The sequence below is a fragment of the Equus asinus genome, chromosome 6 (genome assembly GCF_041296235.1).
Source record: "Equus asinus isolate D_3611 breed Donkey chromosome 6, EquAss-T2T_v2, whole genome shotgun sequence".
NCBI classification, from domain to species: Eukaryota; Metazoa; Chordata; class Mammalia; order Perissodactyla; family Equidae; genus Equus; species Equus asinus.
Genome location: NC_091795.1, coordinates 101,654,832 through 101,672,118, shown reverse-complemented (window position 1 = coordinate 101,672,118; position 17,287 = coordinate 101,654,832). Strand labels below are relative to the sequence as shown.

General features: G+C 45.3%; 1 protein-coding gene across 5 annotated transcripts in view; it reads left to right on the top strand.

The window, feature by feature from the left end:
- The window catches only part of SNTG2 (syntrophin gamma 2), a 346,458-nt gene that overhangs the window by 213,491 nt on the left and 115,680 nt on the right, over positions 1 to 17,287 (top strand). For all 5 annotated transcript variants that reach the window (XM_070512700.1, XM_070512699.1, XM_070512698.1 and 2 more), the window contains one exon: positions 4,612 to 4,739. In XM_070512700.1, coding sequence (XP_070368801.1) covers positions 4,612 to 4,739 — 128 coding nt within the window. The remainder of the gene's footprint in view (positions 1 to 4,611; positions 4,740 to 17,287) is intronic.

The window sequence follows — 17,287 nt, the reverse complement described above, 5'->3', positions numbered from 1 at the left end:
GTCTTCAAGACAAGGAGAGTAGAAAAACAAAGAGGGACATTGCATTATGGTTAAAGGATCAAATCATTGGGAAAACATAAGAATCCTAAATATAGTGTGCACTTAATGACAGGGCTTCCAACACATGAACCAAAACCTAGCAGAAATAGACAAACTCACAGTCCTAGTTGGAGATGTTAATGCTCTTTACTCAGAAGTTGGTGGTGTTACTGGACCAAAGTGGGTCCACTCCTTAGTGAGTTGAAATCCTTCACCAGAAGTGATTGTCACACAAAGCAAAGTTTTATTTGCAGCAAGCAGCAAGCAGCAAGCAGCAAGCAGAAGGAGACCACAGGGAACAATTTCACAAAGCTGTAGTCCCTGGAGCCACGGGAGGTGGGTGCCTTTATTTGGGGTAGAGAATGAATATTCAAAAAGGGAAGTTTCGTGATTGCATGTAGAGGTGGGTACAAGGTTGTAATGTGTAGTCTGACAACGTGCCTTCACATCCATCGCAAGCTATGCTAATAAGGCTTAAGCTCCTTCTGGGCAGTGATTTTAGCATTATAACAAGGCATACTTTTCTTCTGTATAATTCTCCACCCATCGGCTCAGGTGTCTCTCCTGCAGTGTGGTCTGGACTGGTTCAGGGCGATTGGTGTTTAGATCTTCCCAGAACACAGCTGAAACCAAAGGTCATTAGGGAACGGAACACCTGCGCTCTTCACCAAGACAAGAGGAACAGGTCAGAGTCCATGGCTGGTGCCAGCAGGACAAGCAGACAAGGACGTAGAGGATGTAACCAACCTTACAACTCAACTAGTTGACTTTTACAGGGTACTGCATCCAAAGTGTGTAGAATGAATGTTCCTTTCACGTGAACCCAGAACATTCTCCGAGATAGATCCCACGTGGGGCTGTGACGGGCTGTTAGGACATGACGGTTTGTAGAAAACTCAGCTATTCTGTAATTGGTGAATTCTACCAAAGAAATAAAATGTAAACTTCACAAATTCTTTCAGAAAATACAGGAAGATAAAATGCATCCCAGCTAAGTCTGTGAGGCCAGAATAATACGCACACCAGAACCTTTCACTGGTGTTACAAGAAAAGAACGTTACAGAGCAACAGCCCTCCTGAATGTAGGTGCAAAAACCTTCACTGACAGATTAACAAATCAAAAGAAGGTTAAGTCGTCAGGCACAGTGAGATTTATCCCTGGAAGGCAAACTTGACAAATATTCAAAACCCAAATTTATCTAACAACATAGCAGTTTTATTTATAATATCCTCAAAGTGGAACCAGCCCAGATCTCCTTCAACAGGTGAAAGGCTAAGAAATGTTGGGGTGTGCAAACAACAGAATACCCCTCATGGATGATGGTGAATAATCTGCTTATGAGCACAGTAACATGGAGCCGTCCCACAGACTCCCTGCTGAGAGAATGCAGCCTTTACACATAAGATCATCCTGTGTGATTCTGTTAAGAGGAGTTCTAGAAGAGTCTAACTAATCTATAGTGACAGAAATCAGATCAGTGACTGCCTTGGGCTGGCAAGGGAAATGCCTACAGATTGACAGAGGGAAGTTTTCCAGGGGGAAGGGTGTGTGGGTGGGGTGGAATTCACTGTATCCTAATTTGGGTTTTGGTTGCATGGGGTGTATACATTTATCAAACCTTGTCACACTGTGCGCTTAATCAGTACATAGTATTGTAGGTAGTTTATGTCTCAATATAGTTCAGTTAAAAATAAAAGAATGAAGTAGAAAGCCCACAGTCATCCAAAGTAGGAGTGCGACAGCAAACCTAAAAAGTTGGCTTCCGATCTCTTAGTTAAACATGAAGTATTAGAACTCCGAATATATTTCTTGAAAAAAAGACCTAAAGATGTATTGCAGCCCACCCAGCCCACAAGAAATGAACCTGGACAAGGAACGAGAGGATGGAAAAGCTGGCGCAGAGAACACGGAAGTCCACCCCCTTACCTACGGCTCGTAGTCATGAGTTCGGACAAATCGTGGATCGTTGCTGTTAGGCAGCAGCCCCTGCCAACACGCACTGACGGAATTTCTCTTCTGGTGTCCTCTGCTGTTGTGGCGCAGTTCCCAGTAAGCAGTCCATTTGTCAGGCCACCCGTCACTCTTTCAGGGGAAGCTTCCAGTGGTCTTAGGTAATCCTATAAGCCAGTGAACAGTGTGTTCTCTTTCAGCAAACGCCAGCAATTGCTAAGTGATATTTAAATTTAGACATCCTTCCATGAGAATTACTGAGCAAGAAAAAAGTCTCCCTACAGAAAGAATAGCTGAACAAAACATAATCACGCTCATATTCAAGAAAAAGGGTTATTATTAAAGCAGTAAGTTCCATAAGCCTCGGGAAGCAGGTACCTGTCTTCAAGCCCACTTTTTATCTATGAGCCATGTGTATTATTTTCTTATTATCTTTATTATATGCAGTGTGATCTTAACCAGGTTTTAAAAAGTGAATAGAAAAAAATCATCAAGAAATATGCAAATTGAATGGCGAGGTTTGGATGGAATTTTCCTTTTGCTTTTTTATATTTCCCCAACTTTCCAGAATGGGATCGTATTTCTGTTATAATCAGAGAATGTAGACCTAAGATTGTCTTCGCCATGCTGCTGTGTGCCCAGGCCAGCGTGTGTGCCTCTGGAAAGCAAAACCACAGGAACAAGGCCTGTGTGTTCATCTCGGTGCCTATGAGCGATGTGGCATGTTTGGAGAAATTTCCATTCATCCGTTTTTATTCATTTCCAAAAATTTTATGAGTATATTATAAGTCCTTAATTTTCTTTGCGTTTCCAAAAGGTATCCATCACATGGCATTTGTGGAAACAAAGGGAAACGCTTGCTCAAAGAAGGTCTGTGTAGCCTCGCGCCTCGGGCCTCACCTTTGGAGGCAGACACAGCCTCCCTGACCCCACCCGGCGCTGTGTGTCTTCCCTCAGTCTCTGTGTCTCGGGCCACGTGTGGAACCTCTGCTGTTCCATCTCAATTCAGGCTTTTTATCTCATTATCACTAAGGCATCTCACAGCAAGGTCCCGGGAGTCAGCCAGTCACATGTAAGTGTTTCAGGATGGAATTTTCCTCACTCCTTGGCAACTTCTGACTGCATCATAAGTCAAAGAGAGGAAAACAGGATTTGTTTTTCCCTCCCCTGAAATCAGTCCTCTCTAGGGGCAGCCGTACATGCGGTGGTAGCACCTGCTTATGTGAGCTCTGCACCCACCATGTGTCGAGATCACGAGGAGCTGACGGTGGAGGGAACACGCCCTGTTCCTTCTGCAGACTGTTAAGCTGAGGGAGAATTTGGGGCTGAAATTAGAGTGGAGCAGTTCTGCTTTCTGCAGGAGTTCTGTGAATTTCCCTCACACTGGGACCTGCTCAGATGTGTGACACCTACGCGGAGCTCCGGTGCACTGTGCACATGGTTCTGTAAGGCGAGGAAGCTGGGGTGCTCCTGCAGCGCTGGGGCCTCTGCTCCACTTCCCTGAGATGTTCCTCTCAGACCACAGAGGCTAAACTGCAGAGGGCGAACAGCCGTGTGTCCAGAGCACGCGGCAAGCAGGGAGCGCGCTCGGAGGACAGTCCAGCCAGCTCCCTCCCTCCTTCCCGTGTCCCCTGGCGCTCCATCTAGGACAGACACTTGCACATCACAGAAAACCCCACTGACCTATAAAGTGAGCGTGACAGAGACCTGATGTCTGCTCCTCAGCTGAAAGTTCATATATGAAACTGGAATGTTCTGGGAAAACTGGTCGTTGGCATTTGAAGCCACTGATCCTGAGAGTCAGGATGCTTCTGTGTGAATGCAAACTTGGGGTCCGTGGGTGAGGTGCGGCCCCCCATGCATGCCTGTTTCCTTCGTCGTGGGCGGTGGGCTCTATGGTAAAGATGGGTCTGGGAGCTGATGGCCCCTTCCTCAGGACCCTAGAACAGGACACGGGGACGTTCTCTTGCCTAGAGACCGATTTCTGACCCGGCTGTTTCTTGGACGCCTGTGGAAGGTTGTGTCTGTGGTATAATTGTTCACGTGGGTTCATTCAGCTTTTCATGCATCGTCCCCTCACCTGCAGGACCACAGAAGAGGGACCCCACTCTTCCATTCCTAATGGCTTCACGCTCTCACATCCACTGGATAGACAGCAGAGTCTTTGCCACTAATTAATAAGCATGATCTTATGACCCAGACACCCATTAAAATGTTATCAGTATTACTAGATCCTGTATCTTAGACCTAAACTCATTCTGCATTAACACTGGGATCAGTGTGGTCCCTCTCACAGCGCCTGGACTCAGCGCCTTGATCAGGAGCCCAACTCTCCTTCCAGTTGAAGTCTCTCCCACCGTCTCCTTCCCTCTGACTTTCCTGTTTTGTGCCATATTTTGTTCAAAAAAGTAAAGAGAGAAGAAATAGTTTAAATTCAAATAGGAGAGCACTTATTTCTTTCCAGATATTTGAGGACATTATCACATGCTTTTTTAACAATTAAATGTGTTTCACTTAAGTTTTGTGAGACGTGATGTTTGGGGTGCCTGTGGGTGCCTCTCCTTGTGTTCCGTGCCTTCTGACTGACTCTGTGACTGTTGACTCTCGTTTATTTTGCGCAGGCTCCACCATCGCCTTCCTCGCCCATAGCTAACGAACCAAAGTATGAGAAGCGCTGGCTAGACACCTTGTCAGTTCCTCTGTCTATGGCTCGGATCTCAAGGTGCAAAGCTGGAACGGAAAAATTAAGGTGTGTGACCCTTGTCTGAAGTGCAAAAGCTGATGAACCCCATATACTTCCCCCGGTCCCAACAGTCCATCGACTGCTCCAGAGTGTCGGACTGTGTCCTTAAGTAGGTGCATGTCAGTGTCTTCTGATAGACCTAGCGTTTGCAAAAAAAGAAAAAAAAGTTAAACACCAAAAAAAAACCAATAATCAGAACAACAGCTGATGTGTGGTTAGGAATAGCCTATCTAGTGGTGAGGTGACCGTTGTTAGTGTTTTTGAAACATAGTTATTAGAAGAAGAAATTGTATTTTCAGTTTTAAATCTTATCAGAATTAGATTGGAAATAAGACTGCATTCTTGTCCAAGTTGCAAATGATTACAGAAAAGTCAAACTCTTCATTAATAAAATGAGGGGGCGGACCAGCACCAGTGTTAAATGAATACTCGCTAGTTTTTGAGCTGTGTTAGCTAAATAATTCCAAAAATTTATCTATGAAGGTTGTGTGTCCGTAACTGTTTTGTGAAGTAAGGCGGCATTTTTCAGTCCTAACCAGTACAGGGTCACCTGTGCTAACTGAGCTGTGGATCACCGTGGAGAAGCCACGAAGTAAGTACCTGGTGAGTTTCCTTTCAGTCTTAAGAAAAGTGTGGAGAAAACTGCGGCCGTGCGTCTGCTTAACTGTCAGCAAGGGAAGAGTGTGCGTTGTTTTGAAATCGGTCATTGTCCTTGATAAACGTGTGCAGGCTTGTGCCAGCGCCTGTGGAGGGGAGGGGAGAGTGGACTCTGAGGGTCTCTCCACTCATCCTTCAGTGGACGGGAATGTCTGACTGCTCATACTTCTGGTGAGTGGTTTTAACCCGATCCTCAGTATTCACTGAAATAAGTTGCACAGCCTCTTACAATGAATGTGCGTGTCCGAGAGAGGTTACTTACCATACCATAGCACCAAAAGGAAGTCTAAGCTTGACTTTGAAATGTGTGACCATCTTTGGAAAAGTGGATAGACCTGATAAGATAGGTGTAGACAGACCTGATAAGTTAGAGAGGTGGAAAGATAGATGGATAGATAGACAGACAGCTAGATGGATAGACAGATTGATAGGTAGATAGCCATTTGTAAATTTAATAAGATAGTTAAATGGGTACACAGTCAATGCTCTCGTTGCCACAAGTCTCTCTTCAAATGTGCGTGTGCATGCACGCATGCGTGTGGTCTCGTTACAACTCATCTCTGGGTTTGGGATTGGTTCATTTAGGAACTGAGTAGGGGTTGGGGCACACATCTGTCTTGACAAAAGGAGGAAATACTGTGCTGTCTGATCTCTTATCTCTCAGTGTGTTTGAATTAAATGGTTCTTGGAAAAATAGAGCCTCTGGACCTCATCAAGCACTTCCTGGGCCATCTTCCATCAAACGTGATGAAGAGAAGACACGACATCCAGCCTGTGGTTGGAGGGTCAGTGCCCTCGTTTGTCACAGGCTGTGCCTCGTCCTCCCACTGACCCCACACCTGCAGGACACTCAGTGAAATGCATCCTACACTGAGTGCACGATGGAAACTCTGGTGATTGTCAACTAACTGGAGTTTACCGTCCACTCTGCCTGAGAATACTGGAGATGCTGTTATTCTTGGAACAAGAGTCCTACCCGCCAAGCACCACTGAGCTCTCATCAGGACGAACGCAGTGCATCTGCAGGGTGAAGGGACATCTACCAAGCAGACGTCTACTGCCTGGGCCACTCACAAGTCCCCTTGTTCTTTTCCCCTTAGAAGTATATCAATCCTAGCAGCAGACTGAAAATCTTTTATTTTTTTTATAAGACAAGAATATGTTGTTTTGTGAAGGCAAATGTGTCCTATTAGTTTTGCTAACTTTTTCCATGATTTTAAGCAAGCTCTAAATATGGGCAGGAAGATGCAAAATGCAAAGTAAATAAGGACTGAAACTCTGCATTTTATCAGATGTGTTTTCCTGACACACACTGGTGTTAAGGTCCATGTTTAGGGCCTGAGGATGCTCCCAGCTCCGTCTTTCTTGGGGCCCCTCTGGTCCGTGCTGAAGGAGAGGAAAAGAGGAGGTGTGAGCGTTCCACTCCATCAGACGGAATTCTGCGGCTCCTGGAGATTTCCTCCTGAGGGACCCGTGGTTTCAGGAGTACAAGGAACACGTTTAGAAATTGTCAATTTTAAATCAAAGTTTTTAAAATATTAAAACAAAAGCTGTAGACTATAGCCTGGGAAGTATTCACGGGAGGTGTTGCAGAGTGGATAAAAACAATCGGATGAGCAGGTCAGAAATCAGCCTCCTCACTGCCCTGACCGTCACTGTCTGTTGTAGGAACTCAAATTGATGGCCACCTCCTCTGGGTCTTCCTTTTTTTGAAAGTAATGGACCAATGATGGTTGAAGTTCCTTAGTTTTCTGAAATTAAAAAAAAAACCCTCTGTAAAGGGTAGATGCATATTTAAACCTAACTCATTTGACATACGCATCGAAATGATAAAAAGTCCGTTGTACTGAGTGCGACTGTCTGTATGTCCCTTTCATGTCCTTTTGCCCCAGGTGCTGCAGGACTGTCTTCTGCCAGAAGCTCTCTCCTCTTTTCACTGTCAGACGGAGTTTAGTATCACGTGGTTCTTGGTAAAATGAGAACTATGCTTTTAGATAAATTATATATCACTACTAATAAAGATTAAATCGTTGGCTACACAGTACAGAAAAAGATGGTTCAGTAAGAATCTGGGGGAGAACACCCTCCGATGAAGCTCAAACAGACATGAAGACAGCAGTACGTTCAGTGGGCAGAGCAGCAGGCCCCACAGAAGAGGGCTTTCCTCAAGTGCTTCTGGAGGAAAACAAACCACGGCCCCAGACAGTCGGAAGGCAGTCTCACAACATTGCAGATTGCTCAGCCTAATCATGCAATTTTGGCCACTGCGTTAGTTACAACGCGAATCTCTGACCTCAGGTGGAGAACGGCATGGTTACTAACGGGGTTAATGGTCAGGAGAGGGCGAGAGTGTTGTTTAGCATGACCGTATCAGTTTTCTGCTGCTGTGTAAGCAGCAGCTTGAACAACGGGCTTATTATCTCATGATTTCCGTCTCCTTGGGTCAGGAGTCTGGTGGGAGTAGCTGGTCACGTGCCTGGGGTCTCACCAGGTTGACATCAAAGTGTGGCCTGGCTGCATTCTCACCTGAGGCTGGGGTCCCCTTCAAGGCTCAGTCAGGTTCTTCGCAGAATTCAGTTCCTCGAGGTTATGGGACTGGGTTCCCCATCTTCTTGCTGGCTGTCAACTGGGGCCCACTCTCCACTGTTAGAGCCCACCCATCTCCATGCCACGTCCCCCCACCTGTCAGGCAGCACCAGGGGGCTTCTGTGCATCGAATCCTGACTTCCTTGTCTCTGACCTCCAGACCCAGATGTAGAGGCTCATGGGACCAGGCAGGTCCACCTGGATCATCTCCTTGACTTAAGGCTAACTGATTTCAGATCTTACTGACATTTGCAGAATCCCTTCCAGCAACACCTATATTTGTATCTGACGGAATAACTGTGAGAAGCTGCATGTACACCAAGGGGTGGAAAATTTGGGGGCTCTTAGAATTCTGCCACTGCACCTACCCAACCAACTTCTCCTTCTGGAAGACACACAGCATGCTCAGAGACGTCTTAGGAATTTATCCTGTGAAGATGGTCTGTGGCTGGTTGTGCTTCCACGTGGTACCATGGAAAGCATGCTGGTTTGGAATTCCAGGACCTGGATTGGAGCCGAGGTGCCTGCCATTGCCTGTGTGTGTTTTAGAAGCAAAGGAAGAGAGCCCATCTTTAAAAACAAAAGAAATTTTGTGCGCTTGCAAAATACCCGTAATCGTTTCAACACTGAGGAAGCTTTATGAGATAGCTTCACACAAGACGTTATGAAGTATGGAGCTCCCTCAGACATAGACAAACCGCTTCACCTCTGGGGAGGCGGACGGTGTCAGAGAAAGGGTAGCGATTTGGAACTAAAAGGTTTCTAATCCCACTTTGCCTTTTCAGGCCTTATGACTTGCATAACTCATCCAGGCTCTTTTGACTGCCTCCTCATCCTTTTAAACCAATAGGGTGGGAGATGATATTCAAAATTTACCGCTTCCTAAGATAGTTTTATGAAGATAACGTAAAATAAAACTGTAGGTTTAAAGGAGCTTTGAAATGTACTGAACAGATGCAGGATTACAGGATTTTTTAATTGTTTGTGGAATGAGGAATGCCTACATAGAAAGAGGGGAATTCAGATGAGTGATTTTCACCAAAGAAAAGCATCAGGCATTTCTAGAGTCTGTGTCCCACACGCTCACTCTGCATCGCTGGACTCTAACATGAGGGTCTGCTTTTTATTTTCCTGCTCAGAAGAGCTCTTTCCATGTCTCTTGTTTTATGCTGGCCTCGAAAAGAAAAGGGAGTTGTTTGTCTTTTCTCTTCTTCTAAAGCATGGAAGGAAGGAAGGAGGGAGGGAGAGAGGCAGGGAACCAAACTACAGCTTCGGGTCCTTTTGTCCACCGCTGTCATGTTTTGTAGGATAACAGTGAAATGATGTCTCTTCACTTACAGTGAAATCCCGTTTTGCTTTGCAGGAGCTCACCTCATTTTAGAGGAAAGAGCATGTACGGGCCAGATGGCCTTGCAGTAGTCGTCCCAGAGACAGACAGATTGCAGATAAGCACATTTTGAAAAGTGATACTACAAGTCAAAATTATCTTGCTAAATACTCTGATTTGTTTTGCAAAGGACGGTTTCATGTTTAAATATCCATGCCAAAGAAAGACTCTTGTGTAGTAAATTTTCCAGTAAATTTTCCGTAGTTGGGGAATCCTAGAAGCATAGCCCCCTTGCTTCCTGTCAGCCTGGTGTGGTCGAACAGAGTTGGGGAGACAGCATCCCGGGCGCCTATGGGCATCTCAGTAAGAGGAAGGGCCTACATAGGATTAAGGGTCATGTTGGGTGGCGATAGGGATCGTTGGGAACTCAGGGTCTGATCTGCATTGGGTGCTCAGAGGTTGGGGCCATGTGGTCATCATTCAGAAGAATTTTTATCTGGGAGGATAAAAATGGAAAGTGGGACGGAGCCGGGCCAGGCTTGTCGTGTTGAAGCATCATCGTCAGCAGGGTGGCTGGCGTGGGACACGTCTGGGATCTTTGTGGCTGGACGCTGTCTTTGTGTCTGTCCACTTGGGAAGACTTACAGAGTGCCCTCGGTTGGTCTGGCTTCGTGGGGTTCACGGAGAGCCTCGTCTGAGGTCGTTGACCTGCGGGACGGTTTATGTTCACTGGAAGAATCCTATAGCCTGGCTGCTAGCCGCCACCTGCCAGGCTGCTGGTGCCTTTCTCAACGCTCTGTGTCTTCACATGTTCCTGAAAGTTTGATTGTGGGGATAGAAGTTTAAGGTGTTTGTGTTTACTGAAAGAGAATAATGACATTCTCCAAATGTTCCTAAAAACGTCGAGCACTATGGCTGTGCTCTGCCCATGTTCTGCTCTCATGAGGGAACATGGACTGTGTCTGGGAGCACTGAGTGTGCGCGCTCACTCCTAGAAACCATGCCTTAAGTGCTGAGAGCTACCGGGACGGCCACGTGGGGAGAGTCATCAGAAGGCAGAGGTCCTGATGGGGCAGGAGGTCAGGACTTCCACCCGAATGCCAGATGCCACGTGTAGCCCTGGGGCAGAAGAGCTGGTCTCTGAGTGAACATCGCACCGTTAATACAGGATGAAGACATTAGCCCGCAGTTACCCTGTATAGAGAATTGAATTTTTTAAATCTTCATCATGTGTTCTTGGTCTGTAATTACTGGCTTTAACTCTTAAAATAAGTCTGTCACGCTTTCTCTGTGTACTCTTCCAAAACATGGACCAGGAAACAACCCGGCACAGACTTGCCGTCCCCTCCACGCCAGCCCTGGGACAGCTTCAGGGCTGGAAGGTGCCGTGGGGTTTCGAGTGTTCCTCAGCGGGAGCAGCGGCTAACTCACGTTGCTGGCCAGCTCTCAGCTCTCGTCCTCGCGGCGGCTGCCTCCCACAGGCTTTGCTCTCCTCTCCGTGGGCACTGAGGCGGAGCGGGTGCTGGCGTCTATCTGGCACCCACACACCACACACCGTGCGGGAACCAGGTGGACTCGCCTCCATGGGCTCCTGATCTCTGTGGCCGCTTGACTGATGGCTGCTGTTATGTGGGTCTCCCAAGCGCGGCTGGGTAGAACAAGTGTTGCTGATTTACGAATACACGCTAATTACTCCCCTCCCCGTTCAACAGATGTGGAAAGCAGCTCTAAATAGCTGTCTTTGGTGGAAATTGTAGGGCTCTGTTTTTTTTTCTCTTTTCTGGGAGTTCAAAACAGCTCTTGAGCAGTAATTGATGTAAACAGTGTCAGGGGCAACATTTTGCTCATCAACTGGCTCCCTTTTCTGTGTACAAATACGCTGATTCGGGGAGATGCTCCCCATCTCTACTGTATCTTCTGCCTCCGAAAACATTTGTTTTTTCCTCTCTCTCTCTCAATGCATCAGATGGCAATTTCTCAATGTAATACCTTTCATTTCTACCTCTGAGGATTATTCATTGTGACTGTAAGGGATTAGTGCCCTGGCTATTGATAGATATGGCAAAGTCTCAGCTTTCAGACATTATGATCTTTTCTTCTTATCCAAGCAAGATAAATTCATCACAAGTCTTCTCCTTTGAACGTTAAGTTGATTTTCCTTCCCTTTGTGTGTGGAAATTTAATAGGCTCTCAAAGTTTGAGATGAAAATAAACAGGAAGAGGTTTTAAAGTGGAAAGAGTGGAATCCTTCTAGATGAAAGGACCGTCGTGATGAAGTGCATGCCCTGTTTTCCTGAGAGCATCTTGCGTTGCTGTTGCCTCCTTCTGCCAAGTGTGTCTGATCGCTCAGCTCGTGACTGCTGGGGACTCTTCATGCTCCCTCTCCAAGGCTCGCGGCTGTGGTTCTGGTCATTTTTTCTTGCACCTCTTTCCTGGTTTTACCAGCATCCTCATTGTCACAATAAAACAAATGAACTAAAGTGACAGAATTTTCATCACTGCTAAAAGGAGAGAACCCTCAGTAACATGATTCTTATCTGACCAAGTTAATCCCAGCACAGGCAGGAGCAGACATGAATGTGTGGCTGAGCAGGTGCATGGAGAAAGGGTCCCAGCAGGCACCTGCATGTCTACAGTGGGCAGACCTCGGTGCCTCCTTCTCGCTGCTTAGGGACAGACCCTAAGATGGGAGGTGGGGTTGTGGGGAACTCCATTTTTGGCAAATATAGCCAACTTTCTAATTATTTTTGAGGTTAAACTCTCAAACACTGATATAGTATCATTTGCGTTTTCATTTCTGCCTCTGCCTGGCAGTCAGTTCTGGGCATACACAGTGACCCTTGACGCCTGGCCCCGTGCCTTCCTGGGTCCATCAGTCCACCTGCTCTGATCTCTGATACGCACCTGCCCCCTTCTCCTCTTCATTGCCCGCTCTGTTCTCACCCAGAGACCACATCTCTCCAAGGCACATCTTCTCCCCCAGACCCACGACCGAAGCTGTTCCTAAATGCTTCCCGAGGCAGAGTACCTGCCCATTCATGGATAAGTTAGTGACAAGATCCTCAAGAGGGGGCTTTGCAGAATGCATTCAGCTTTCTCCTCGACTTATATTGAGGCATATCTAAGAAGATAAAATACTCTCCAGGCTGAATAAATTACTGGCACAGAGGTTTTACGTTTATCGGAACTCCACGCAGTTCCAAAGCTTTTGTTGGATATTCCAGGTGAGCAGTTGGCTTTCCAACCACTAACTGCCTTCCAGATGCAGTACATCTTTCCCAGGAGAAGAATATAAGCAATAACTCAAACTGCAAAATGAAGTTCACGTTACTGGAGTCGTGGAACCGTTCCGACAGATTTAATTATAATAAATACCAAAACAAATGTGTGTTTAATTAGATTGTCAGTTATGGGAAGAATGAGCTGCATAGTCATAGAGCCAGCACTCCCTGTGGTTTTAACGCACAAAAGAGGCCTTTACAATCCTCATGAGGCAGCATGCTCTTGTAGTTGTGAACTCAGGGTGTGGAGTCAGGCACCGAGTTCTTTTGGTTTGCGTGTGTGTGTGTGTGTGTGTGTGTTTGTGTTCTTGTGCCTTCCCACTTTCTGGCGTGTGACTTGGGTAAATTGATTCATCTACTTTAGCTTCAGTGTCGTCATCTCTGAAACAGCAATAACAGCAGGAGCTTCTGCTCAGAATTATTGTGAAGATTAAAATCAGTGCAACTTATGAAGTATTTTGCACAGTGCTTATTACAAAGCATCAGTAAATGCCAGCTGGCTATTGCTATCATTTATCGTAAATGTCAGCGTTAGTAATGTATGTGTTATCCATTCTTGCCTCTCCAAAATTTATTATTTAACTTTAAAGATATACATAGGGGCAAAAAAGAAATCTGTATACGCCCTTTGTTAAAAAGGCAGGAGAATTCGTTGCACCTCATTGGCCTGTTTTAAAATCAGTGGTCAACAGAAGAGTAATAGGAAAAGACAGCTATGGAATTTTGTATCCTTATGTTTTACTTTCTTGAGGTTCTTCTTTTGCTCATTTTTCTGCTTCCATAAAATCAATAGCATACTGTTGGCCAGAAAACATTGACAAAAGGCTCTTTTGGGTAGAATTTAAGCCCCATATGGACTAAGAAATGATTGCAAAGAATGTTCACTGCCAAAGCACCCAATGAAGTGGATCAGAGGGCAGTTTCTCACCTTGGGAAATACTGGTCTTGGTAACCTTTGGGTTGTAACACTCAGGACACAGCCAAGATGTGAGCCGGGCACGCGGGCACCTGGACGGGCCACATCCGAGGGCACACCGAGGCCCATTACGATCAGCTGTGTGTTTTGTGTAGTTTGTCACTTCCAGAAAACAGTGTTCAGGCCCCTGTGCTTCCTGGTCCCAGTTCCCAGGTAAAGCCCATCCACGCTGCCAGACCAGGACTGCCCAGAGGGTCCCTGGCTGAGACTCCAGGAGGGCTCCGAGGGGCGTCCCGGCTGCTGCATGCAGATCTGCCCCTCTGCCTGGGGAAGTGCTTGTTCTTTCTGGTGTCTGCCACCCTGAGCCCCTTTCTAGTCTCTTCCCCTGAGATTTGAGAAGATTGAATCTCCATGGTGGAATTTTGTTCAGGAAACATTTCTCGACCACTTTTTAGTGCCACGTGTTACAATGGGGGAAAACACTCCTTTCTATAATTTAAGGTTCATATTCTAGCAAAGAAATAAATTAGAATATAACATTTAGTCATCCAAAAACTATGAAATATTGCAGTGTTCAAGGGAGACAAGGACCGTCAGTCCTTGGACAATGGGGTACTGTGAGGAAGATCTTCCAGAAGAAGAGAAAAGCATCCTGCAGGATGCAGTGTGTTGAGCAGGAGTTGTTGGGGCATTTGTGGCTCCTCTGACACACACACGCAGTTATGTGTATGCGTGTCTAGACACAAACGTGTGCATGTGGGGGCATATCTGTATATACACACATTATACATGTGTCCGTGGATATACATGGCTAAAATTATTAGTTCTGGGAAATTTAGAAAATATAAATAAGGGGGGAAATAGTTAATACCCTATCATTTTGCCATGAGGTGTAACTATATTATCACTTTGATAAGTATTTGTCTAGACTTGAGAGAAAGAGAACATTATGGATAAATATATTGAGACCAGGATTTCAATGAGAACAAGACTTCTGTAGGAATCCAATTCAATGGACCTAGTACATGTTTCCCCACCACTCCTTTATAGAGGGACCAGTAGGTTATTTTTCTTTCTAAAAATATGTTATGGAGGCCTGTTGTGTGGCCTAGTGGTTAAGTTCAGCACGCTCCACTTCGGCGGCCCAGGTTCGCTTCCCCAGTGCAGACCTACACCACTCATCGGTGGCTGTGTTGTGGCAGAGACCCACATACAAAATAGAGGAAGATTAGCAACAGATGTTAGCTCAGGGCGAATCTTCCTCAAAAAAAAATATATATATATTATATATATATATATGAAAATGTATAAATATAATATAAATATTATAAATATATTATAAATATATACATATAAATTTATAAAATACATATATAAAATATATATATTTTATGGAATGGTATGATGTTCTTATATATAAGGTTTTGTCCACATTAGTGATCATTTCATCAGAATAAATACTATAGTTGGATTATGGAATGAAAGGGTTAAAACATTTTAAGGCCTTTAAGATATTTTGTCAAACATCCTGCTCACCACCAGAAAGTTTATCCCCTCAAAAGTGTACAAGTGTCTGTTTCTCTTGAATAAGTTTTTAAATTAGCTTCCTATTGAAAAAATGAAAAAATATTTTTAAAAGCCAATTCATTGTGCATATAAAAGTGAAAGTTGAAAAGTGAGAAATTCTGTTGACCAGTAAACCCATCCACCCAATACCAAACTGTACCATTTTGCCACCATTCCTTTGGTTCAGTTGGCTGTAAGAACATCTAGGAGGTTATTCACTCAGATGAAATCCACATGAATTAGGTAGTTAGAATATGGATTTGAATTTAGAAATAAAGGGTAATCAGCATTAGAGAAAAGAGGGCTGTGCAGGTAAAATGTGTGTTTTTCAAGGAAGGAACAGTTCCTCAGCATCCCCAGTGTAGATCGCACCATTTCAGCAAATCCACATATTCACCCAGTAATTCAGATTTTCATAGTTGTTAAATCAGAAGAAGATACTGAAGTGGAGCTGGATGTGACATTTCCTTCCTCGTGGCACCAGTGAAGTTTTGTTCTGGTTCAGCAGTTGCTCCTGTTAGAAATGACCCATCGTTAATGCTGAAAGACATATCTGGGGATTTAAAAGGTTTGCTTCATGGAAGCAAAAGCTTCAAGGTCAGATTGATGCCTCCTGGCGTCACACGCTGACACAGATACACCTGTGAGAAGTTCTGAGGACACACCTACCACAGCCTAAAGGAAAGTGTGGGAGAGATGTTCTGTCTGTTGCACTGAACTTGGCTGTGAGATGAAGTCTCAGGGTCCGTCATTCAGAATGGTTGTAACAACAAAACTTTGAGCCTTAAAAGCACCAGTGAATAGCCATCTATGAATTGTTTAGAATGTGTTTTGTTTTATTTTTACAGACAGTAAATATATTTCTCTCGATTTGTAATATCTTGAGTTTGTTTAAAGTAACTTCAGTTGTTAGGTAGAGTGAACTTTGAAAATGTTTGATTATTTGTTCAAATATGAAGAATTTGAGAACAGTCCAGATCATTACACACACTGTGCAGATGTCTTTAATGACTGCAGAGCCTTCATCCCGGGCCTGCTGCTGCCTGAGACACGGGAGGTGGTTGGAGTCCCTCGTCCCTGTGCTTATGCCTCAAATTCTATTCTTAACGTGCATTTTTAGTAAATGTGGATTTTTTTTTATAAAGAGCTTATTCATCATCAATAGAAGAGGTTGTGTGTATTTTGTCTTTGCTTTTGAGTTAATATACTTAACTGTCTACATTTGCTCTTAAAAACAAAAAACAAAAAAAACCAAGATCTCTGTTACAATGATGAAATAGCTCTTAAAAGAAAAGCCGCATTTATTTGCAGATCAGGAATTGGGCATCTACCGTGTCAGGCGCAGCACAGCAGTTCCCAGGGGAGCCATGGCCCATCCGCCTCTAGAGCGGGAGGATGTGTGGGAGGTTTACAAAGAAAAGGCTCATGCGGACGCTGAGCAGATTCAGGCAACTGTGTGGGAGATGTGACTGTGTGGGTGGAATGTGATGGTGCCAGGCTCTGTATGATGTGCTCACATTTCCTGCCTGGTGACTGGCACTCCGTCTTTGGGTGCTCAAGGTCAAGTCGGGGGCTTGTTCAGGCATGGAAAATGGAGAAGCAGGACAGAAGCCAGGGATGCAGCTGCCCGTGCTTTATGGACTAAAATATGGATAATTTCATTTTTGTGGGTAGCATGTTCACCGGTCAGGGCACAGGGTCTGGAGAGAACTGACCTGTGCTGCAGTCCAGCCTCACCCTTGTTGGCTGCCCACCTGAGCAGGTGACAAAGTCCCTTGCTGCCATTGCCTTCACTCTGAGAAACTGAGATGATAATACCTGCTCCATAAGATTGCCGTGAGGCGAAATAATTTAACACGTAAATTACTCAGAAGAGTTCCAGGTGCCGAGCAAGCCCTTGATAAACGATAACCTTTAGGTCTCATTGTTGTCGCTGCTGTTCTGGTTGGTGGTTATTTCTGAGTGTGAGCAGTTCACGTACCACGAATGCCTCCCTCTTGCACACAAGGTAACATGCCAGGTGGCAGATGTGTTGAAAGGAGCACACACCCCTCACGGCGGTGTCGGTGCCCTCACTTGTCGAACGCCCCTGCGAAGGAGGATGATTATAACAGTAACGTGCTCCACATGTGCCAGGAGCAGTGCCGTCACTTAGCTGCCTCATCTTATTCAGCCTCACCACCCGCCAGGTGGCCCTGCCCGTGCGTGTGTCTGCAGGAGG